Source organism: Sceloporus occidentalis, unplaced genomic scaffold (genome assembly GCF_023333645.1).
Source record: "Sceloporus occidentalis isolate IW3139 unplaced genomic scaffold, rSceOcc1.0.p SCAF_2, whole genome shotgun sequence".
Classification (NCBI taxonomy): domain Eukaryota; kingdom Metazoa; phylum Chordata; class Lepidosauria; order Squamata; family Phrynosomatidae; genus Sceloporus; species Sceloporus occidentalis.
In genome coordinates, this window is record NW_028316982.1 from 56528326 (window position 1) to 56554816 (window position 26491).

Below are 26491 nucleotides of genomic sequence, written 5' to 3' on the forward strand. Positions count from 1 at the left end.
TCTTTCTATCATGCCTGTTGTCTTATCCCCCATGGGAACTCAAGAGTCTGTACCAATGCCACAGAAATGATAGATGGCAAACAGCAAGAGTGGCATTATTTGTTTTGGTGTGTGAGTATATACCACTCTCCTCCAGCCTCGGTTTGTCTGTTTAGCACTATTTGTTAGGGAAAACTGCCATCGGTCTTATTCAGCAGTGCTGCTCACCCCCAAATCATTACAAATAATACCTTTTCTGAAAATAGTTCTGCAACTGCAGCATTTAGGCAACACATCTAAATGCTTCAGGTTATGCATTTAAAAAAATGTTTTGGTAGGCCACCTCCTTAGTTTCCTCTGAGCAATTTTGTTCACCTCCAATGACCTCTAGCTTCAGGTTTTGGTGATAAGCTGCATCTTGCTTCAGGCGGCTGGTTAGCATTACACAATCCTCCTTTGCGTGAAGACTGAGAATGCAAACCTAGAAAGCTATCAGCATTGGAGGGAGAAGTCTGTGTGCAGCCACATTGTTTCTGAAGTTGAAACTCACTCAGTTAAATGAGCATGCTATTTTAAAGTGGCTGCAGTAGACCTTTTCAAGCATCTGGGCTCCTCTGGCACCACAACTACAGATGTTATAAGATGTTGCTGTCAGGGTAAGAAACATTCAGTAAATAACATGAAAGATGAAAATAGTGGAACATTATTTACCAGAACTGTGACTGATTTGAGGGTTAAAGCAGTTCCTTTATGGCACATTTTAAACTAAGTATGGTTTTCTTTTATGGAGCATTGATTTGTACTTGAAAGGTCAGGTATCACACCAAATAAACAGTTGATATAAATTACAATGAATGATATTCTTACCATGTTAGCCCATGAAACATACTTGTTTTTAGAGGAAGCTCCTGCCTTGCTTCATTCCAGCTCTTACATCAATTTAGGCTAGTGTCTTTAGCCAGCTTCCTTTCCTCCCAATAGCTGATCATAGACTTTCTGCCGTTTAGCTATAAATCCAGAATTCCATCCATACAATTCAGGTGTCTTAAACTAAAAGAATTATGAAATGTCTACCAGTCAATCTTTTTGTGATAGGCTTAAGATCTGAATGCAGGTCAATTCAGGAAGGAGATTAAGTGTAGTGTAAGAATTCTGCATGCAGGACTCCATTATGGCTCCCCAGTCAGCACCCCCCAGATTTGCCCTTGTGCTGTCATGGTCCCTTCCACAGCCATTCTGATGGGATCAGAGAAGCATCTGGCTGAGTTCCCTTAGCTAGACGCATACTGAGGACATCTTATGTCGAAATCTGCTGGAGTCCTCCAGAGGTCTCATAAACAATGTCGCTAGTTTGCATCTGGCTAAGGGAACATAGTCATAGTTTTTTGTGGGTTTTTTGGGCTAAGTGGCCACGTTCTAGCAGTTTCTTCCTGATGTTTCGCCAGCATCTGTGGCTGGCATCTTCAGAGAATGTTTGCCTGGAAAGGACTTGGCTATATATATTGTGTGACCTGGAAGGGCAGGTGTGATTTGCATGTATATTGTTTGTAGTAATGGCAGTCCTCAGGGTGGGAGGGTCTGCACCAGAGGATTAGTGTCTGCTTGATTAGTGCTCATTGTCTGCTGGGAAACCCCTGACCCTGGGAGATTTCTCATTTGCATTTGTTGAGTCTTTATCTTGCTATCTTTCAGGACTGGTAGCCAAACCTTGTTTACTTTAAGGGATTCCTCTTTCCTGTTGAAATTATCCAGGTGTTTGTGGATTTCAATGGCTTCCCTGTGCATCCTGACATGGTAGTGGTTGGCATAGTCCAGAATTTTAGTGTTTTCAAATAGTATTTTATGCCCAGGACGGTTTGTGGCATGTTCTGCTACTGCTGATTTTTCTGGCTGGCCCAGTCTGCAGTGTCTCTCATGTTCCTTGATTCTTGTTTGCACACTGCATTTGGTGGTCCCTACCACAAACAATATACATGCAAATCACTCCTGCCTTTCCAGGTCACACAATATACATAGCCAAGTCCTTTCCAGGCAAACATTCTCTGAAGATGCCAGCCACAGATGCTGGCGAAATGTCAGGAAGAAACTCTGCTAGAACATGGCCACATAGCCTGAAAACCCCACAAAAAACTATGGATGCCTGCCATGAAAGCCTTCGACTTCACACTGGAACATATTCAGTTTTCTGAGCCCTTCTGCTGGCAGGGGGAGGGGGCTATCACAGTGCAATGGTGAGTTGGAGGGGCCTCTGGACATTATGAATAGTGTAACAGAATACCAACCTCTGCAGGGACAAAACATATACATATGTAAATATATGGTGTACTAATAGGATGCCAGCTTGTGTATCCCAAATAATAGGATGCCAGCATAAGTGTCAGAGCTGGAACCTTAATCTGGGACTTGACCACTACACTTCCACATCTGTAGGTAGTGAGATCTGAGTACAAATGGAAACTCGCCCATCTTCCATTGGCAGATTTAAGAGGAGATAACAATATTCAGTAGTTTTATTTCCTTAGTATGTATTCATAACAATAGTATACAAAGCAAATGTTGGAGAAGCCTTCAACTGGTATTCCCAGAAGTCTGAGGTTCCCACAGGCAGATCCATTAAAGTTTGTTTAGGTTGTTATGGAAGTTAAATTTAGACATGAAGAATAAATATTTAGCTTTTATCTTTGACCACACAATGCATGGGAACATATTTTGGCCTTTGGAACTTGCTACTAATTGTACAAGGTATAACCCAGCAAGTTCCCCAGTATTCATACTATGAATATGGATTAGCATCTGCAACCATTTTTATATTATAAATCCATAACTATGAATGCACAGTGGAAAGCCTTTGGGTAAAGGTACATGTTCTGCATACAGAACAGCTGCTTCTTATAGCTCACATATGTTATGTGGATAAAGAGAATGTTAAATAGAGAATTTTAAAAGGTTTTTCTTTAATTACAGAAATGCCTGGGAAATACCAAACTGTCATTAATCTCCAAATGTAGGATTTTTAGCATGCTGTTCTCCCCACCCTGCATCCCCAAATAATGTTCAGTCAATCCTAGAATGTAAGAGGTGTCTTTGCCTAAACCTCAAGTTTATTTTTTTTATTCGGATATGCTTTACTCAGAAAAGAGGAAGGCCTTCTGGGTGGGATCACATAAAAGGCACATACGAAGGTCAGCAAGCAGCATTAATGCTGACATAGATGTACCCAGCCGAGTATTTAAGGACGTTATCTTTCAATATGTGGGTTGTTGGGAGAACTTGGATATTAGAGCTGATCCAACAGATACTGGGGAAAAAAATCAGCAGGTTTTCCAATCAGTTGGTTTGGGGTTGCATTTCACTGGGCATTCCTTCTTTATCTTTCTGAGTCATTTTCACTGACTGATTGGATGAGGGCAAGAATGCTTAGCAATAGCAAACTGCGTATGTTTAAAATTAGGCAAACTTCTGCACAAGAGAGATAACTACTTCATTCTGGAAAAACTACACACACATCCCCCCCCCCCCCATTTGAATCCCAAAGCTTTGGAAACTGCACAGATTAAATGAGCTAGGAAAGGAGAAATCAATCACAAGTCATAAGAAATTTCAGTGCTTCTTTATGCTGAAAGACACATTGGAACACACATACATATATATCAGTCTATCCTTCTCTATTTTCAGTTCTCTCTGTGATATGCAGTGAGCCCATTCTTTGAGAATCAAGCTTATTGATAACTTATTCAGATTTTGTCTACAACCTGGCCATTTACATCGTATTGATAAGTACAGAAGGTGGCAAAAACACGTGTTGATTCTGTTTCATTCACCTTGGGTTCAGATCAACTCACAGAAGTGTTTGGAAAGCAAAGAAAAAATTGTGCTTTAGATGAGAGAGTTCAAATAAATGATCACCAAATGCTATCCAAACAAAAGCTTATATGGTGGTGAAAAAAAAGGAGGAATAATGTGGTTATCAAGAGCTTCTAAAACCCAAGCTAGAAACTTAGAATCAATCAAGATTTCCAGTCTTCCAAATGCTATTGCTTTGCTCATAAATAAAAAGGCAAGACAGACTTTGCCCCTGTACAGAAGAGTGGTATGTAATGTGCTTCTTAAGTTCCAACACAGCAGCAGTTCTATAACTAGTGAGTGAATGCAGTCCAGCAAAAGTTAATTGTAGCTAAACCCAGCTGAAGTCATTATAATTGAATTGTCCAGTTCCTACCTGGAATTTAAGTGCATCTAACTTTTACTGTAGAATACTCACTGGTGTTGAGAACAATAATTAGTGTCAACCAGTGAACATTCTGAATGTTTCATATCTGCATCAAATTAAATAAATGTCCCAAGTGGAAGCAAAAGGTGTTTCTGAGCATAGGCAAGCACAAGCAGGAGACCAACTAAGCAGGCAATGATATAGACGTTTATGTGTTGATTGTAATTACCCCAATAGACCATTTCCTTTTTGAATGTGATGAATTGGTGCACATCATCTACCTCTACAAAGGACGTCTATGTGAATGTGTGATAAGATCATCTATGTTTGATTTCATGGCTAGGAACAGGTTAGCTTTTGGACCACGACCTTAAAGGTAAAGGCTGAGGATATTTGTGCGCAAATTTACCAGTAATTTTAGTAATGCAATGAGAATGTATGCATGCAAGACACCAGTGTCATGAATCCAAAGGTCTGTGCTTGACATGCGGTCCAGGCTGTAGTTGGTTTGCTTGATTGTTTCTCATCCTCTGCTTTTCCTTTTTGATGGGCTGTTTTGACTGGGTTCCTTTCTTTTTAATCATGGTTTCCATTCCAAGCCAAGCAGCTGAATCTGAGGTGAAATCACTCCCTACAACTCTTGTCATTCTCATGGCTTTCACAGTTGAAAACCGCACATGAGCAAGGGAGAGAAACATTTTGTAGATCAAATGGCTGTTGCTGAGGGGAAAGGATGGCTACAAAGCAACAGTCTGTGACCTCTAGATTTGCATTTTGGAGAATGAAACATGTTCACTGTATTTGGTCTCAGAGATGGGGGAACTACATTGTGCATTAAACTCTGAGCTCTCTCCGATGGACTCTTTTTTTGTTTATTTTATTTTATTTTATTAAGAACCCCACTGGTCTTATAAGAAACAGTAAAAAGACCCTTTGTTTAAAGAAGCATTCTACTTTCTGTTTTACAGACTGTTTTTAAATAAGAGTTTTGTTTTGAAATTCTGTGGTTTTTTTTTATTATGGAAACCCTAATATCCTGTTCTCAGTATAAAATTCAGCCAAGGCTACCACTTCTCTATAATATGGCTCATGTAGTCCTCTGTCGGCAACCGTCCTTGTTCTTCCGTTTCTTCCTTGGGAAGTGCCTCATTAGACCGGTGAAGAAGCCTCTCTTCCCGATTCTTTATCCTCTGTTCCATCCTCTCCAGCTGACGCTTGTACTGGTATCGCTGTTGGAAGAGGTCTTTTGCATAGTCGTACAGCTGCATGTCTAAGTCATTAAGTTCTTCGATTCTCCGAATGGTGTTGTTGTCCACTTCCACTCCACCTGCCCTTGTGCTATTGTATTGCATGAATGGCCGGATGAATTTCAGATTGAAAGTTCTCTCAAATAAGTACTGCGTTTTCCGCTGGAACTCGGTCAAACCAAAAAAGGCCATGTCTCTGAGATTTTTCTTAGCACTCTCCAGTAATACCTGTGCTCGCTTGTTTTCTGGTATGAAGGACATATTATAGCAGCCCACCAAGCTCAGGTCAGCTAACATTCTCACTTGGCGATTGTTGGCTAGGTTATATGGGCATTCCATGAACTCCTGAAGAGTACATCCCGACCAGTCTGTGCCTTCATAGCATGATGGCAACTCTTCAGGAGTTGGTGTTCGGCCATCACACATGTGCAAGGATGTTTTCCAGGTAGCTCCTCGTTGGACGTGCCTCCATTCACTGAGGTAACGGGATACAGGATCTCTCAGCAAAGTGATGTAATAAAATTTTCTGTAAGAGAGAAAAATAAATGCATATTCTAAAAATTATAATATTATAGATTACATCCAAGACCAAACAACAGTAAGTACTTCAATGTTGTCATCATTTCCCTCCTTTTCCTCATAAGAATTTATTTGATGAAATCATTATTTACTCATTTATCACAAATATATGAGACAAAAAGATTTCATTCTTCTAATCAGAAAGTATTTCCTCTCCATCCAGCTATGCTCTCTGATACTACTTTTCAGCAACAGACAGTAATGTCAGAATACATCACCAGAGTTCAAATGATACATCACCCTTTTGAAACTCTTCTGGCTTTAGGGATCCACTGGCCTTTCAGACTACCGTGTACTTTTAAGAAGTCAGTCAAGACAACTCATTCTGTGGCAGAGACCTGCAAGACTGCCCAGATAACTTACACTTCACATACACACACAAAGGGCCCAGGTTTAATTGTAGAACTGGTTGACCTGCAGAGCCTAATCTAGTTTTCAGCACAGACCAGCATATCTGTATGAACAAGGTATTTTATGTTTCTCTAGCCCTTTCAATAGGTCAGCAGTACAGTTATTTTCTATCTGAAAAAAATATGCTATGGATAAAAATTCTGCTTCAAAAATGCAAAGAGAATTAGACAAAATACTGAAAAAGGATAAGACAATCTTATTTGGATGGAAACTAGAGGCAAGTTCATACATCATCACCACCAGATAATGTAACCTTACTTTAAACTGTGAATCACACATATGCTTAAAGCACCACATGTTTCATCACCTCAACCACCTCAGAGTAAACTGAAGAACTGTCTCCAACTGTATGGGCCTGTCTAAGTATACAAATCAACATCTGAGGCCTTCTGTACATTCTCCCAATAAAAACGGTAAGATTGGCAATTATCAGGAACAGGGCCTTTTCTGCAGGGGCCTCATATCTCTATAATGCCCTATGCAGTGCCTATGGTCTCCACTGTTGTTGGTCTTTAAGGAGATTATAAAGGGCTCTCTATTACAATTTGCATTTGGTTAAATTTACACACAGAGAGAGACATCTTAATTTGTTGTTGCAACTTGATCCCAAACAAACTATAGTCTACGCTATAACCTTCATGGACATTGTTGACTCCATCAGACGCATGTAGCATAAGAAAATGTTATCATCTGAAGCTTTTCAAAAGCTACAGATCACACATGTGTTTGCTAATTATGAGATATTGGCTGCTACTCTGTCAGTGAGTTACAATAACTAAAATCCAACTTATGCTATCATAGCCGACCGTTTGGTCATGGTGGAGGTCAGAATTCTTTACTCACTGCACAACGGCCCAAATCATCCCACAACCACCTTTTAAGTAATAAACCTTCCCAACAAAGCAATTTCACTGTCAGTGAGGAAGCAAGGGGTCAGTGGAGATGCATTCAACTATTTCCTAAGTCACCCACAAGAATCTTCTGAGAAACTCCGAGGAGGTCCCTGAAGATGCCCATTGGAGCTCATCCTGGTACAGAAAAATATCTGGGTGTGTTTCTGCTGATCCCCTTGCTCTCCGGCGACACAACAATATTTATTATCACTTATAATGTGGATTTAGGAGGGGGTTAGCACTGGAAGATGTAGCTATGGAGAAGTAGCTCCATGGTGGAGGATTATCTCAACCATGAAGTAATGTACATGGATCTTTATATGCCTTGATAAACAATGCTATAAATAAATAAATAAATAAATAAACAAACCCTGCCTTTAAAACCAGGAACTTTTATTTTTTTTTTTATTTTAATTTTATGCTGCCTTTCCCCTCAAGGTGGCTTCCAGAACAACAAATTAAAAACATTAACAACAAAAGAATAACAATTTAAAATCCCCACATTAAAACACTATAAAACCATTTAAAATCACGCAAAAGTTAAAAACAGATAAACCATACAGCTAAATGAGAATCTTCCTTGCTTAGCCATGAAAAGCTTGCTTAAACAAAAATGTCTTTCCTGTGAAAGGAAAGCAAGGAAGGAGCCAGCCTCTTGCGCAAGGGAGTTTCAGAGGGTGGGAGCTGCCACTGAGAAAACGTGTGTTCTCACCAAGTGAGCCTGTGATGGTGCTGGGACCAAGAGAAAGCCTTCCTTTGATGATCTTAAAGCTCTGGCAGGCTCATATGGGGAGAGACGCTCTTTCAAATATTTTCCCTAATAGTTCCATTTATTATATTTACAACATTCATTATCATTGTCATCATTTTCAGCACTATCCATCCACCAATTGCAACTACTGCTCAAGATGGCCGTGCCATTTAAAAGCACCTCATAGGCAGTGGGCAGGATAGTTTCCTGAATTGGAAACAATGCTTATGTCCTCATTTTCTAATGATTCATCAGGGACCTTAGTGAAATCACTATGAGGAATTTTATTTAATTTAATGGGCACTAGAAGAAGTACAAAGTGCATGTCTCCTGTTTTTGTAAGAAGAGCAAACAGGAATGTCTGCTATTCAGATGCTTGCCAAGAGAAGGATGTCACACTAATAAGGAAACACTTACAGAGGAGGGTAGAGGGAGACCAAGCTCCCATGTATTTCCCTCATTTCATTCATTTTAATAGCAGACCATAATAATGATTCATTTGCTCTGTCCAGGATGCAGCTACAGTTTAAATGATCAGTGCTATGAAATCCCTAAGAGGCAGGGGTAAAATATGGGAGCGGAAAGCACAGGAAAGTGAAGACTGATGCCAGATGTTCCCGTGGGAGACAAAGAAAGAGAAAAAATATTTTACATGCTATAACCTTTTAACTTTAAAAAGGGTGAAATGTGGTGAAAGGAAAAAAAAAGAACACACACACACACACACACACACACACACACACAGAGAGAGAGAAATTCCACATCTCATTTAAACACTTTTCTCCCTTCCGCTCCAGAAGGCAGTATTTTTAAATTACTGCAATACCAGTTTGGGTTCTTAGTCCTGAAATATGACCAGTTGGCAGTGGAAGATGATTACAATAGTACAAGAATCCAAATCACGTGCCAAGAAAAACCAAAGGGATACTAACAAAACATAAATTTTACACTTTAGTGAAATGTAACAATTTACTACCTTTAAAATCATTTGCATGGCTTTCTGTGAAATAATTGATATGCAGGATATTTCAAGTTTTTTAAAATATGGAAGCTTGAGTCTGGTCAGTCTAGCAGCCTATGGATGAAGTAGGTATATTTGTGTGTGTGTGTGTGTGAAAGCAAGATAAACACCCTTCCCATTATGAATGTTTGGCTGTTCTGGAAAGCATCTGACTGCTCCAGATGGAAAACATGTCTTGAAGCTCTATGACAGATAAACTAACCACTGCAGGGAATAGACTCTTGCCCTACAGCCCTTGAGTTCTTCTTTGACCCTCTCAACAACCTGTTTAAATGGTTCTTGTTTTCAAGAATTCATATAGTATCACTAATTCCATATTCTGCTGAGAAGCATGAATAATGAAAAGTCTTAATAATGACCTATCCCCTACCAGAAAAGGGGATAGTTTGGTGACACAGCTCATGTGTTCCATGCAAAAGGACCCAAATTCAATCCTTGAAATCTTAATGCAGGACTGCAAAAGGCTGCCACTGAAACTCTGGAGAGTGGCTGCTGGACTGTGTAGCCATTGATGAGCTAGATGGACTAGTAAACTATGGGCAGAACTGAGTATATGGCAGCTTTCTAGGTCCCTATGCAAAATCAGTAGCATCTACTTTGTGAGTTGGCTTATCTTAGTTGGTGAAACAAGTCAGTGGTCATAAATCTAGTGCTGTTGCTGACTGATTTTTGTCTGTATGTCCTTAACAAAAGAGAATGCTATTTCTCTGAAAGAGCAGACGCCAGAGGCCTCTTGACCTAAGCAAATGCCAGGAGAGCCTCCTGCTGCCTTTTCCTCTTAGCCCATGTGTGTGTGCATAAACCATGTCAGTACACATCTGGTTTTGTTGGGAGGTACTGGGAAATTCATGGGATGGGCTGCCAAGCAACTGTTTTAAGCTATTATTATTTCTAAATCACCAAGAAGTCCTTTGCTTAGTGCTGGGCTTGCTTTCTTAAATATTGCTTGCTTCCTTGGTTAATAATAATATATTTTTATCTATCTTTTTATCATGGGATTTGAGTAATACAATATGTATTCCTATAAGCTCCTAAATTTAGAGGTTGGTATATACTTGTCAGCACTACTCAAAGTGGTGGTCTGTGAAAAGAAATTCCATGTAAACATTAGGAAGAACTCCATTGCCTTGGAGAGTGGTGGAGTCTCCTTCTTTGGAAGTTTTGAAACATCTGGAGTGCTTTGATTGTGCATTCCTGCATGGCACAAGGTTAGACTGGGTGGCCCTTGTAGTCTCTTCCAACTCTATGGCAGGTGCCTGATCATAAGCCATTGACTGCCAATCCCTGGTGAGTTTTCAAGAAAGAAAAAAATATGTAGCTAATGAGTGCCAATATGGCACTACTTCCTGACAGACTGGGAAAAATGCCCTTCTGCTTTTCCACATCAAGTAGCTTGGGAAGTACTGTACTAGGCCATGGGATGTTCCACAATGATCCTTAGAAGGCACCCGGTTCATTCCCTTAGCTGTGAACCAACGGACTAGGGTTGTGACATGGGAACGAGAGGAGGGAATTACTAGACCAGTGATGGTGAACCTTTTAGGTTCTCAAAGGAGTTCTGGCACTGGGTGTTACCTGGTGTCAGGGGCGGATCTTCCGGGGAGGATGGGACTCCCAGGGGCAGGAGTTCTGCCTTCCAGGGACAGGACTTCCCCGGAGACAGCTAAAGGCCCAGGAGGGCAGGGGAAGAGAAGGAACATGCGCATACCTGTTTCTCCTCTTCCCCCACCCTTCCATCTCTCTGTGTGCCCTCCAAAATGGATTTGCGTGCAAGAGAGGGCATGCATGCCATAGGTTCACCACTATGTTCCTAGACCAATGTCTACTTCTGTGCTGCCTCTGCCATGGTGATATATGCCTGTCTCTCTGCATATGGGTGTATCACAAGAGTGGAAGGGTATATCAGTAGGGTTGCTCTCTGCCCTTACTGATTTATGCATATGGAATTATGCTGATCTTCAGACAGAATTAGGGAACAAGCACAATTTCAAAGTACTGGTTATATGCTATAATGTTTTACATGGCTTGAGATCAGACTGTTTAAAAGACTGCATTCTCCCACATTAGTCTTTCTGGGTTTTTAAACTCTCTGGAAAGGGCTTTCTCTTTGTCCATTGGGCTGGCATATGACAGGGGACCTTGGTGGTGGTGGCTCCCTGGCTTTTGAAGCTCCTGCAAAGAAGCCAGGCTCATTCCATCTTTGTTGTTCTTCCATCAACAGATAAATACATTTTTATTCAGGGCAACATTTGGCTTCTAAACTCAACTGAATTTTTAATCTAGTGGGTACTGTTATTTTTTTAAAGTGTTTTTCATGTTTATTTGATCTGTTCTTAAATGTTTTAATTGATGAGTTTTAATGTTTTGATTATAACTTTGCTAACTTTATTTGTATTTCATCTTCAGTACTATTTTTAGTGGAATATGAACAGACTTTCCATTTAAAAAAAACACGTGCTTTTTAAAGATAGCAGGAAATGTTCTGCATTTACTTACGTGCTCACATCCTATTTTTGTGGCCTGTAACTACCAATACCTCATGATGCCCAATCTTGCAAGTGTGTCTGTTTCAATTCATCACGCTTGCCATACAAATAGGAACTGAAATGTTGGATTTTCCAGCAGGTATCCCCACACCTGCCAAGATGAAATGCTTGCCTCAATGTGATAATGTTTCTGCTGGTTTAAAATACTGACCTCTTCAGCCTCCTACACTTGTCTTAACTGCATTAAATGAAGAATACCTGTCTCTATATACAACTTAATTTTTAAAAAACATAAATATCAACAGTGTGCTTGAATGTTGTGAAAAAGATATCTCTGTACGCCATGTCTAACTTTGTTTGTATCACAAGTTATGTAACAGTTATTTAATCCACACTGTTTATTCTTGATGCTAATAGCCCATTGCCTGTGATGAACTATAAAAACAATAGGGTTAAAGGTTGGTCTAGATTTTTGCAGAAAAGCTGACCTAGTTTTTTTGCAAAAATATACCAGAATACACATAAAGCAAGTTTCCTTGCGATGGATTTTCCACACTTTGTCCACCCCTGCCCTAGAAACACTCAAGTATATAGGTTTCATTAAAAGAAAATATGTTTTAAAATTTTTGACAAGAACCTGTGAAGCTCTAGGGCCTATGGGATGTAAGAGAGCAATGGAAGCCTGAACTATTGAGAGTCAGTTAGGAGGAAAAGGAAGACGATGCCAGAATCCAGTTAAAGCAAACTTCCCTGTCATTGCCAATTGAAGAGAAGCATGGAAGGAAAACTTGCTACTTTGCCTAATTCTTTCTCAAGAAACACAGAAATATTACTATGTGCTTCCTTATTCTCTCTCCAAAGTAACCCCTGTGCTAGTGATGGGATCAGAAAGAGTCAAATCCAAAATTATTTCTATCTACAGCAGATCCATTGAAATCACTAAAATGTCAAAAGGCTCTGCTCTAAGGTCGAGCATTGGGCTTAGCTATTACAATTTAGGTCCAAAACACACTGGAGAAAGAATCCGATTTGAGACTGCTTTAACTGCTCTGGCTCAGTGCTAGGGAATTCTAGAAACTGGAATTTTGTGAGACATTTAGGGCCTGAACAGACAGGTCAAAATACAGCTGCTTCGGGTCACTTTGGAGGTATGCTGTTTAAATGACACATGCATCTTAAGAGGCCAGAAGCTGCGCCAAAGCTGTGCTGTAGTCCTTAGGACTGGAGCATGGCTTTGGCGCAGCTTCCAGCTTCTTAGGATGCATGCAGCTAAGGTTGCCATAGGTGAGGATCTCCAAACCGGGACAAATGTAGGACAGGGTTTAAAAATGTAGGACCTTATAAAAAAAATTTCCTAGCCAGGAATTTTTTTTAAAAAAAGTCCTACATTTTAAAACCTTGTCCTCCTTCTCCTTCCCGGCTTGGGAGGAAGCCTCGGCCTGCTCCCAGGCCGGGAAGGAGTGTGGGGGCCTGTCATCACGGCAATCGCCGCGATGGCAAGCGGCCTCCTCCCCCTCCCTGGCCTCGCGGAGGTCTTGGACGACCCTGCGGCCGGAGCTCCGACTGCGGAGCCCTCCAAGGCCCCTCGGGGGCTTCGGAGACGCTGCCTCCCAAGCCCCAGAGAGGCCTCAGAAGTGGCTCCGCGATCGTGGAGCCTTCCAAGGCCCCTCTGAAGCTTGGGAGACGCTGCCTCCCAAGCCCCAGAGAGGCCTCAGAAGCGGCTCCGCGATTGCGGAGCCACCTCCAGGGCCTGGCTGGGGGCGGGGCCAAACTGGGGCGGGACCATGCAGGCCCGCCCCAAATTGGGAAAGTCCCGCCCCCAGGCGGGATATGGCAAGCCTACATGCAGCATTTAAACAGCATACCTCCAAAGTGACCTGAAGCAGCTTTATTTTGGCCTGTCTGTTCGGGCCCTTAGCCTTCTCTGTCAGAGAACTCTGGTGCCACAACACACTACAGTTTTCAGGATTCCCCATCACTGAGCCAGAGCAATTAAAGCAGTCTCAAACTGGATTATTTCTGGATTATTTTGGATCATAGTTCAGTACTTGTCTTCTCAAGAATGAGTCCTAGTGAGCTAAATGGATGTATCTTGTAGGCAATGGTATAAAGCTTTGGTCCCCAAACTGTGCCCTTTAAGAGATTTTGGACTTCAGCTCTCAGAAGCCTCAGCCATGTTGGCCAATAGTCTGGGATTCTGGATGCTGAAGTCCAAAACCCCTTAAAGAGCACAGTTTGGGGACCACTGGTATAAAGGATTGCAGCCTAGTAATAAAATCTTAAGGCATATCTAAAGGGCTTCTGTCCCTTTAATGGTAGTGTAAAAAAAAAAAGAAAGGAAAATTCACCAGGGGTTGCTTGTCACACCACTAGACTTGTGCAATGCTCAGCTGTATCCACTAGACTGGCTATCAGGGTGATAGGCTATTCAGAAGGAAGTCCCATTGTTTTCAGTAGACCTAGGTAAGGGCCTACAGAATTACAACCACAGTTGGGAGAAAACAGCGGTGTGTGTGTAGCAACTAAAAAATCACGAGAAGGTAAAAATGGTGACAGGTAGTGGGGAAGTTGAATACCTATGGGTAGATGGGCATCTTGACAAGATTCCTCCTAACTCTGGCAGTTCCACTGCAGTAACTTGTAAAAATACATTTTAAAAGTATAGTGAGGGGAAGGATCTACATCCATGTCCCTGAGATGTTGCTAAGAAGACTTTTTTATTTAAGGGAGTAAATGGGTGGAGAAAGGAAAAATGACCATGAGGGCTGGCCCTAACGTTGGTAATTGTTTGTAGCATGACTGCATTACTGTTGTGCATCAAAAGAACACCCTGATCTGTTATGCATCATTTTTATTTATTTATTTGATTTATATACCACTTTTCTTCCAAGATGGAAGACATACCACACCCAGGATGCTTTTAAGGTATGTCCCATACTATCTGGAACAAGGGAGGAAGATGACATTGTCCATTTGTCAAAACGGATGACATGAACATATTAAGGGTGTGCTCAGAAAAGCCACATGCTCAATAAAAATATCACATAAAACGTTTGATACAAAATGCCACTGTTTAGACAGTCAGAGCCCTCAGTTGATGGTGCTTTCAATTAATGTGATATATAGTTTAGGTGATAAGTAGGCAAGGAACTCCATCTATTAAAAAAGCATCTATCTGAAAAAGCCACTTCTCTAGAATCTTTTTTTAATTTATTTCTTGATATCACACTATTTAATTTTCTTTTTTTTTTTTTTTTAACATTTTTATTTAGAAATATACACACATTTAAGACAAAAAACAAACAAACAAACAAACAAAAAAAAAAACACCATCCTCTAACATCTCACAAATATCACAATTACAAATTAACAAATAAACAAATATATATACATAAGATAATAGATATCGGTATCTTTCTAGTTCTACTTCCTTAACAATCCGACATTCCCACAGTTTGTAGTTTAGTTGTTTACTCCTAATACCCAATATATATCATTTGTGATTCCATGGTATTATTTCTTATTAGAAAGCAATTCTAATATCTATAACATATTTTAAACAAGTGTGATAGCAAGTATCTATAATATAGTTTTAACAATAATTTAAGTTTGAGTTCAGATTTTTCCAAGACAACTCCATTCTGCTTCTAAATTTTCCTTTGATTTCCCTCTCAAGGATGCAGATAATATATCCATATTTCTGGCTTCATATAATTTAATCAGCCAGTCTTCAATAGAGGGGATGATCGTAGTTCTCCAAGTTTGGGCAAGTAAGATTCTTGCACATGTGACCATATACAAAGCAATTCTCCTGTACTTTGATATTTTTATACTATGGGTCATGTTTAATAAAAACAGTTTTGGGTTGAGGGAGGTATCTATATCAAAATTGTTTTGCATAATTCCATGAATTTTTTGCCAATATTCTTTAACTTTCGCACATGTCCACCACATGTGAAAAAAGTTTCCCTCGGGCTTTCCACACTTCCAGCATTTGATGTTACCTGTTTTATATATATAGTGAATTTTTTGGGGGGTTAAGTACCACCTGTGGAACATCTTGATATAATTTTCTTTATAATTTTGACATAAAGTAAATTTATTTGTTTCCTTCCATGACTTTTCCCATTCTTCTATTGATATACTTTGGTTTAGGTCTTGTGCCCATCTTACCATGCTATGTGTCACAACTTCATTTTCTAGATCCCTTTCTTTAAGTAGTTTATAATATTTAGATATATGTTTGCCTTTCTTATCCACCAGAATTTTATCTATTTCGTTATTATCTATTGTCAGCCCTAGGCTCTTGTTATCTATCTTAAAGCGGCTTTTTAGTTGATTATATAAAAACCAATCCATCCCCTTTCCTTTTAATTCTTCCATTGTTTTCAAAGTATATTTTCCTTCTGAATCTTTATTTATTAATTCTCCGTATTTTAACCAATGTGTATTTTTATTTCTAGTTCTATTATAATACGCTTCTTGCACTGAAACCCATGGAGGAATGTTCTTATAAAATTGATGTTTCACCTTATACCACACTTTAAGTAGAGATCTTCTTATTACATGATGGTTAAAGATATTATTATTTTTTGGTTTTATGTACCACATATAAGCATGTATACCATAACTTAAATTTGAGTTTTCTATATTCAAGACGCTTAAATTTTCTAAACTAAACCATTCTTCTAACCATTTAAGACATGCGGCATAATAATATAATTTAAAATTCGGCAAGTTACATCCTCCCTTTGATTTTTCCTCAGTCAAAAGTTTCCATTTTGTCCTTGGTTTTTTACCCTCCCATAGAAATCTTATCAGGTCCCTTTGCCATATTGCAAAATATTTATCATTGGAGATGACTGGAATATTGGCAAATAGGTAATTCATTCTGGGTAGGATATTCATTTTTATTATTGCTATCCTTCCTAAAAAGGATAGTTTACATTTATTCCATTTTTCTAAATCTTTCTTGATTTCTGTCCATGTTTTAACATAATTATTTTGAAATAGTTCAATATTTCTTTTAGTAAAGTAAATACCCAGATATTTCACTTTATTTTCAATGCAAAATCCGGATGTTTCTTTCAGTTCCCTTTCCTCATTTTGGGGAAGGTTTTTAGTAAGGATCATTGTTTTTTCTGCATTGATTCTAAATCCTGCTAGAAAACCAAATTCATTAATTGTTTGAATCAATTTTTTAATGCTTTTACATGGATCATCTAAGAAAATAACTATATCGTCTGCGAAGATTTTAAGTTTATATTCAAATTCTTTAACTCTCACCCCTCTAATTTCTTCTTCGTTTCTTATCTTGTTAATTAAAACTTCCAAAACAAAAATAAACAATAGTGGAGACAAGGGACAGCCTTGTCTTGTGCCTCTTCTGACCCTAATTTCTTTTGATTTTTCATTGTTAATCAGAAGGTATGCTTTTTGTTCATTGTATATCTTTTTTATCCAACATGTGAAGTTTTCTCCCATATCAGCTCTGTTAATTGTTTCAAACATAAATTTCCAGTCTACCTGGTCAAAGGCCTTTTCCGCATCTAATAATATACAGGCTAGTTTTCTTTCATTATGCTGTTCATAATGTTCCAGTATATTTATAAAGGTTCTAATATTATTTTGGCCGTATCTTCCAGGTAAAAACCCATTTTGGTCTTTGTGTATATATTCAGCTAAGATTTTTTTTAGTCTTTCGGCTAGTATTGATGAAAAAATTTTGTAGTCCACGTTTGTGAGAGAAATAGGCCTATAGTTTTTTATTTCAGATTGGTCTTTTTCACCTTTAGGTATAACTGTTATCAGCGCTTCCTTCCATGTTTCAGGGATCCCATGCATATATATTTCGTTAATTGTTCGTTTTAATGGTTTAATCAGTTCTTCCTTTAACTTTTTATAGTAAATGGCTGATAGTCCATCCGGACCCGAGGCCTTCCCCACTTTTTGTCTCTGTATTGCTTCCAAAATTTCTTTATCAGTAATTTCTTTATTAAGTATTTGTTTCTGTGTTTCTTCTAGCTGTTTGATATTCTGTTGTTCCAAATATTGTTTAATTTTCATGTTCTTATTTTCTATTTTTGTATTGTCATCATATAATTCTTCATAGTATTTTACAAATTTTCCTATAATCTCATCTTGAGTGTTATATTGTTTTCCTTTATATTTTATTAGGTTGATTAACTTTTTTTCTTTAATTTTTTTGATTTTTTGTGCTAGAAGTTTTCCCGCTTTATTTCCATATTCAAAGTTTTTTTGTTTAATCATTTTCAATTTAGTAGCAATTTCTTTAATAGCCAATGTTTTAAGTTTTTCTTGTAAAATTTCAACTTCTATTTTTAGTTTTTTATCTCCCTTTTCTCTCCATTCTTTTTCTTTTTGTTTCATCTCATTCTGTAAGTTTATTTCTTCAAGTTTTGTCTTCTTTCTTAGTTCAATATTTAATTTGATAAGTATCCCCCTTGCTACTGCCTTGCTTGCGTCCCATATCGTTTTCATAGGTAGGTCATCTGTCATATTTTCCTTAAAGTACCATTTCATTTCTTTTTTCATCCGCATTACTATTTTTTCATCCCCTAGTAGATCATCATTTAATCTCCAAGAGTGTCCTATTTTCTTTTCTTGCAAATTCATCACAATTGGATTATGATCTGATAGTGGTTTCCCCAATATCTCAGAAGATTGTACATAGGGGAGCAAAGCCTTAGATGCTAAAAATAAGTCTATTCTAGAGAAAGAATTATATACCTCTGAAAAAAATGTGAATTCTCTTGTCTCTCCATACTTAAATCTCCAAACATCGGAGAGTTTTAGGTCATCCATCATATGAAAAAAAGTTCTAGGCAGTTTACCTTGGTGTTTCTTGATATTTCTTCCTGTTATAGATTTCCTATCTATACTTGGGTTTATTACAGCATTAAAATCGCCTAGAAGTAAAACATTATCATAAGATAACTTTTGAATTTTTTTATGTAAATTGGAGAAAAAGATTTCTTTGTTTTCATGAGGTGCATATATACCTATAGCCAAAACTACAAGATTCCTTAGCTTGATTTCAACTGCTATAATAGATCCATTATCATCACAAAATATTTCTTTAGAGTTAAATTTTTTACTAACATATAATGCTATTCCTTTTTTCTTTTTATTTGTAGCTGAAAAATAACATTCCCCCAATTTGGGGTTCCTTAGAAATCTTATTTCTTCAGTTTTAATTTTAGTTTCCTGGATACAAATAATGTCTCCTTTTTGTTTTTCCAATTGGTGAAAGATTATGCTTCTTTTATGCTTGGAATTTATCCCTTTCACATTCCATGATATTATCTTAGTTGTCATTATGGTTGTTGTAGTTGTTGTTGTTATTGTTCCACCCCTTCCACCCCTTTCTTTATTTATTTATTTTGTTGGGTATACAATAAAAACACAAAGAATGAGCAACGATAGTAATCTTGGTATTTGGGAATCAAGCCAAAAGATCTATTTCCGTTCTTTCTAACGGTTTAAATCTTTCCAGTTCTTTTTCTTCTTCCGGTCTTTTCCCTGTCTCTTTATCCTTTTCGTTATTTTTACTCTGTTTCCATTCTCTCATTGGGTGATTCCTTTCTAATCTCTTTCCTCCATTTTCTTTATCATCTCGTCTTAGTTTCATTTCCATTTCATTAGCTTTCTCTAAAGTATCTATTTTATATCTCTTTTGCTTGTAAGAAAAAGATAGTCCTTCAATCCGTTCCCATCTAAATTCTACATTCATATTCTTCAGGAGTTGCGTTAGTGGTTTATATTTTTGTCTATTTAACATTATTTGTGGAGGAATGTCTTTAAATATTTTAATCTCTGTATCGTCAATCCATAATTTTGATTCATAGCTTCTCTGGATGAATTTATCTCTAATTTTGGTTCTCGTAAAGCAAACTGCTATATCTCTTGGAGTATTTCTATCTTTATTTTGAAGGGATGAGTTTATTCTGAAAGTTTTATCAATTTCTAGTTCCAGTTCTTCTGCTGTTGTTTCAATATACATGGCTAAAGCAGGAATCAGTCTTTCATATAGATCTTCTTTATTTTTCTCCATTAATCCTCTTAATTTAATGCATTTTTCCCTGTACCGTAGTTCATTATTCCATTCCATGCGTCGGTACTCCTCTTGTTGTTGATTGATGTCTTTAGAAGATTTTTCCAACAAATTAGTCCTTTCTTTTATTTGTTCAACTTCTTTCTGAGTTTTATTTAAGTCTGTTGTTAATTTATCTATTTTTTTCCCAAAGAATTCCAATTCCTTTTTGACGTCTTTCCTTATTTCTGATCTTGTATCTTTTATTTCCTCTCTTAATTCTGCGCATGCAACTCTAATATCTTCCTTAGTTTCTAGTCTTGCGTCCTTAATTTCCTGTTGTAGTTTTCTTATTTCATCCAAAATCCGAATATTTGGATCAATTATTTTAATTGAATCTTCCATAGAACCTCTTCTTTGTGTTGTTAATAGAAGCTGAGATTGGGTTGATCCTTTGTTTGTTTTTGCCATGATTTCTTTTTTTTTTGTTGCTGTTCTTCCTAATTTACAATTTATGAGTTAAGGTTAATATTAAGATTAAGAGAGTAAGATCTATAACTAATAACCAATAACAATTAGTTCTATACCCAAACAATCAATATAGTGATATCTCTCAAAAATCTCAATCAACTCAATCTCTTATTTTATCATACCACATTCAGAATATTACACTTCCATTTCGTTTCCCCTTATTTCTTCTCCTAATTTAAACACTTATCTTCCTATTTTAAACCCAAAATTTATCAAATTTATAATCTTAGTAAACATTTTATAAGAATAATTCTAACATAAGTTATACAGTTAAGCAGCTTACTTTCTTAGTATCTCTAATAATATATTATATTACATTAATTTAATTTCCAATTCAGTCTTACTCTTTCTTTCTCTTTTCGTCTTGTAGATTCTCTTGTCTCCATATAATTTCTTCAGAAGCACACAAACGCTTCTACCTTCAGCAAACACAAAGTCTAAAGTAAAGCTCCAAAAATCTCTTTCTCCATCTACTTTTCCCTTTGCTTAATCCACTCCCCGTTTTCCTTCCACCTCTGTGGTCCCTTGAGCTTTCCTCCCCTTTATGGGTGTGTTCTGTTTGTTAGAGGCTTCTAGAAATTATAGTCCAGCACTCAAACACTTCTGTTTCCAGCAAAACACAAAGCCTAAAATAAAGTTCCAAAAATCTCCTTCTCTATCTGTTGCAAAACACAGAGCCTAAAGTAAAGCCCCAGGAAGCTCTTTATCTGCTTTTCCCCTTTGCCAAATCCACTCCACGTTTTCCTTCCACCTCTACAGTCTCTTCAGCTTTATGGGTGTGTTCTGTTTGTTTAGAGGCTTCTGGGAGTTGTAGTTCAGCCCTCAAACACTTCTGTTTCCAGCAAAACACAAAGCCTAAAGTAAAGTTCCAAAAATCTCCTTCTCTATCTGTTGCAAAACACAGAGCCTAAAGTAAAGCCCCAGGAAGCTCTTTATCTGCTTTTCCCCTTTGCCAAGTCCACTCCACGTTTTCCTTCCACCTCGGCAGTCTCTTCAGCTTTATGGGTGTGTTCTGTTTGTTAGAGGCTTCTGGGAGTTGTAGTTCAGCACACAAACGCTTCTGTTTCCAGCAAAACACAAAGCCTAAAACAGAAGTCCAAAAACCTCCCTCTCTATCTGCAGCAAAATACAGAGCCCAAAGTAAAGCTCCAAAAAGGCTCTTTCTCTGTCTGCTTTTCCCCTTTACCTAGCCCACTCCGCGTTTTCCTCCCACCTCTGCAGTCCTTTCAGCTTTTCTCCCCTTTATGGGTGTGTTCTGTTTATTAGAGATTTCTGGGAGTTGTAGTCCAGTACACAAAACGTTTCTACCTCCAGCAAAATATAAGCAGAGATAAAACTCCAAAAACCTCCTTCTCCGTCTTCAGCAGAACACAGAGCCTAAGGTAGAGCGCCAAAAAGCTCTTTATCTGTCTTCTTTCCCCTTTGCCTAGTCCACTCCACGTTTTCCTTCCACCTCTGCAGTCCCTTCAGTTTTATGGGTGTATTCTGTTTGTTAGAGGTTTCTGGGAGTTGGAGTCCAACACACAAACGCTTCTGCCTCCAGCGAGATTTGTAAGTCCAAACCAGATCCAAAATAAAGCTCAAAAAAAAAAAAACCTCTTTCTTTCTGTCACCATGGAAAATCCAGGAGTAATTTTTGTGGGTTAGTCCAATTGTATTCTAGCTTACATGTGCAGCTCTTTTGTAGCTTTCTCAGCGTGGAAGACTTCTTCCCCCGTACTAATACGGTTACAACAATGGGTGTCCACAACTCTTCGGTCTAAGAATAATAACCCACCTGGGCATTTCCTTAGACCCCCCTTTGAGTTGCCAGGTTATTCTTGTATCCCAACAAGAATATGGACGGGTAAATTGTAGCCCCGTTCCACCAAGTACCATTGTTGTGAAGGCTAGGGTTTGGGAACTCCTCTAACCCATGTCCTCCTCAGATTCTTCCCACACCGGATATCACACTATTTAATTTTCATTTTTCTCCAGCCCTATGTAACAGGCACTTTCTGTTTCAAAATAATTTAATATGTGTATAATGACTGGTAGCAAATAGGTCTAATTTTTCTTAACCTGTTTCCTTTCAGATGGTGCTTATTCAAGCTATTTCTGGACATTTTTTTCCCTGCACAAAATAAAGCCTACTTCCTTTTGCTAATGAAAAGAACAAACACATCTGCATCATGTTTATGGGCATGCTTATGCAAAACAAAGGTTGTAACACAAATTAACAAAAGACAAGAAAATACAGTCCTCATTCTTCAGGCCATGAAGAAAAAGCAAACAAACTCCTACCCTTTTCATGTTTTTATGTTCCCAGCAGTCACAACCTTCTGCATATCAAGTGGCTTTTGGTAGCTGCATTTATTCTGAAAGGCAATTTTTTAAAAACCTGATGTATGGTACCCTTGGGATGTTAAAGAGATGAATTGTTTATGATGTGAAATGCTGAGCAGCTTCATGAACACACTCCTCTGCTTACGGGTCATAACTCACTGAATGCTTTCTGTGATCCTGTCACTTGCCATATAGTGATCCAAGTGATAATACTGATCCAGTAGCTGCATATATGGCCACCAGGTCAAAAGTCTGGGACTGTAGATAGTGAGCAGAAACTCAATATTGAGGGAGAATAATTAGAACTTTAGTTGTGTCAGTCAAATGATAAATAAATCAGACTTTGCTGCAGAACAATTGACTGCTACAATTTAAAGAAGTCTAACAAAACTTGGGAAGAAAATCAATTTGTTGTGCTTCAAGTCCATCTGCTGTAATTGCAAAACTCCCACCTCAAAATCAAAATAATTATTAAAGGCCAGAATTAAGTAAGGCACTAGCATCTACATAAGTGAGCATACGTCTGCATGGGCATACACCTGCAGGAAATAGAATTAACAAGTTTCACAATGACTATATTCAGGAAAGGGCTGCTGTGACGCTATTATGGAGGAGAACCAGTGAAGTGATCAATGTGCAACATGACAGATACACATTGAGGCCATTGTGCATCAGGACCGATGGACAATGGGATCAATGTAGAACAGGACACTGGCTAGGGAGTGCCAATGAAGATCAGGAGAGCCCGATGTGGACTGAGACACTTGCTCCTCCCATGATACGCATTGTTGTAATTTATTAACAGGGTTTCTTAGTCCCTCTGCTATGCAGCTAGGCATGTAAAAAAGGTAAGTAACACAGGCCGCAATAGAGAATTCTAGCCATTATCATCACAGAAAAGCCAAGTCCAACAAAGAACTTTCTTGGGTATAAAAGCTTGCAACATTCAAAACACTTTGTGGTTTGATCAAAACTATGATTTTCTTTCTCTCACTGCCACAGTCCAGAATTAACAGGTAGCCATGCTTCACAGTATAGCCACAATTGTGGCAGTGCCCCACATAGGAACATCTCCCCAATAAATTCATTTTTTCCCTTCCGGAAGAAAAAAAAGGAAACATCCTATTGTACATTGGCAGGCCTCTATGGTTCAAGAGGGCACCCTCCTTCACCCCTGAAAGCTCCAGCAACTACTGCTATATTTTCCAGGATCTGCTGTAGCAGTGGCAAAGTTGGCAGTCATTGCTGTATTTTAATGGCACAGCTCCAGGTGGGTTCTGAGTGGGTGGGTGAGGGCTGTCCAATATGCCCCTTCTCAACTGGCTGTACTATGTGGCTGAGCCATAGCACAAAAATCAGGCTTGTGCTCTCCTTGCTATTGTGTTTCAGAGGAGTATGACGAAAGCAAACCACTATTCTCCTTTACATTAGAACTTGGGGTTAGCAGGCTAGTAAACAAACCAGGATGAGAAACCCACAAAATGTATGCCATAGTAATTTGTTTATCTTTGTTCCAGAGGCTGTCCCTCTGGAATTTTACAGATAAATTTGACAAGAACGGTAATGCTATTTTCCTGATTACTTGGCTCCAAGCTAAGCAAGTCATAGCTTGATGGGGGCAGGGGGAGCAAAAGTACAAAAAAATGAGGAAACAGCTAGTGCTGATACATTTACTGTATGTACACTGGTAATGGTGCAGTGGCTAGAGCATCAAACGTTGACAACGGAAACAGAACACTGCTCAGTCATGAAGGCTAGTGGATTACCTTGGACTAGTCAATGTCTCTCAATCTGATATCAAAGTATGCTGGGAAGAAAACATGGCGAAGAGGGGAAGACACCATGTATGCTGTCTTAAGCATACTGAAAAAGATGTAATTGTAGCTATCAAATGCATAAAGTGTAGGCAGTTTTGTAGTGGAACCAGGGCTCACAAGGTTTAAATACAACGACATCATCTGCCATCCAAACTCCCAGACTCACCTGTTCTCTTTGAATTTGGCTCACAATCTTCAAAAATTAATATATTGGGAGCTACTCCTGTTATAATGCAGAGGAGTTATATAACAGGGACAGAGATGGGCAAAGCAGCACAGGTTGTCACAATCTTAGATTCTCAGTGGGGATGTGGCTATGGAGGTATCATGAGGAAAACATGCATTGCAAAATTTACTACTACATGACTGAAGAGAAGTCAAGAAGAAGATGGGTAGATCATGTGGACTGTAGAATAGATGGAGGCTGAGGTTGAGTTAACAGCCAGATGGAGCCAAAGTGCTTTGCAGCATGTTATGTTGGTCAAGGTGTGTGTGTGTGTAAGCAACAGCTGCCCTTGCTCACCTGGAGAAGAGAGCAGAATCTGTGTCCCCAAACAAGGCTGCTCCTTCTTTCTCAGGTGCTTGAGCGTAGCTATTATATTCCAAGCTGTGTGTATGTGTGGGGGAAACAGAGCTGCACTGCGGAGCCCTTCTAGCTGCTCCTGTACATCTGGTGCAAAGGGCATTGGGGAAGGAGTATTTTAAGCCATAGTCATGTTTGTCTGGAAAATCAGTATGCAAAGAGATCTTGTAGCACCTTTGGGATTAACTGAAAGAAAGAAGCTGGTAGCATGAGCTTTTGTAGACTTGAGTCTTCTTCCTCAGATTCATGGGCTCATACTTGCTGAAATAACTGCTGTGGTATCATATAAAAAGGAAATGTATTTGTGTAGAATTAAAATAGTCTACTCCAAAATAAAACAAAGATTGGGGCAGGAGGAGGGAAGAGATTGGTTTGCCAGATGGTGCTGTAAATCTTGCTACATCCCGCTTCCTATCTCCCCTCTCACAGGCTAGGATGCATTCTTGAATTATTTACTTATAAAGTGACTCAAACAACAGTCATTTGCAAATCTACAATAAAAAACACCAGCTAACACAGCTGTTGCAGTGCTTTAAGAGGAGTGACTCAGCTGATCACTGTTACCACACAACTTCTATAAGTCACGGAGCTTTAGAAAGTTAGTTTTGTTGAACTATAAGTTTGAGCGTTGGACTGGAAATCTAGAGACAGGTGTTTGAATTCTCTCTGGGCCCTTGAAACCTACTGGCTGATCCTGGGGCAAGTCACACTCTCTCAGCCTCAGGATGGCAATGACAAACCTCCTTTGAAGAAACTTGCCAAGAAAACCCCATGATACTTTTGCTTTAAGGTCACCATAAGTCAGAAACAACTTGGAGGCACACAACAACAATACTTTGCAGAATCCATTAGCTGATATGACCACTGGACATACTGGCTAAGGGTCCTGAGAGTTGTAATCCTAAAATTATTTTTTCCAAGCTCTGATTACCCAGGATTATGCATAGCAATCTTCTTGAAACTTCACTGAAACTGATGGACGCTAAGCAAAAAAAGAGCTTGATACACCTGAGATTTACATAGATTCTTATTAAAGTATGATGTCTAATAGCTATAGGCATCTAAGTGGAAAAAAAAAACTATACCCAGAATAGAACTCCACTTTTTGGAAGAATTCAGAAACAGCTTTTTAAGAAAAATGAGGAGCCATGTAGTTTGCACTCTAGTGTTCATACTATACTCTTGCTGCAAATGTCAGTTATAGAAACAGCTCACCAGCATAAATGAAAACCTCTACATTTCAAAATAAATTCAATATGGTGGTTAAAACCTAGTCTTAAAAGTACAATGAGGAGGGGGGGAACCTCTGGTGAAAGATGGAACCTGCTGTGTAGAAGGCAAGCAGCATAAAAACACACTGTAGACTGATCATGGTAAAAGTATTCATTATTTTAGTAGAATAACAAAGACCATTGCTTTCTGCAAATGCGACTAGAGACTTTACAAGCCTCATTAATCATTTTTCACAAACTGCTGATCTAGAAACAGCAGGGCAATTTGTGGTTTCAACTTCATTTGCCTGAAAATACCACAGCATGCTTTGTCCGGAAATTAAAGTTTTCCTCCTGCTTTGAAAAGAATATGGAGTGCATAATTGCTTTGTGC

General features: G+C 38.6%; 1 protein-coding gene across 1 annotated transcript in view; it reads right to left on the minus strand.

Annotated features, from left to right (window-relative positions):
* Positions 1 to 3573: 3573 nt before the first annotated feature.
* Positions 3574 to 26491, minus strand: part of HS6ST1 (heparan sulfate 6-O-sulfotransferase 1) — a 276654-nt gene continuing 253736 nt past the window's right edge. The window contains exon 2 of the mRNA XM_089509558.1: positions 3574 to 5962. Within this exon, the coding sequence (XP_089365684.1) occupies positions 5254 to 5962 (709 nt within the window). The 3' untranslated portion in view covers positions 3574 to 5253. The remainder of the gene's footprint in view (positions 5963 to 26491) is intronic.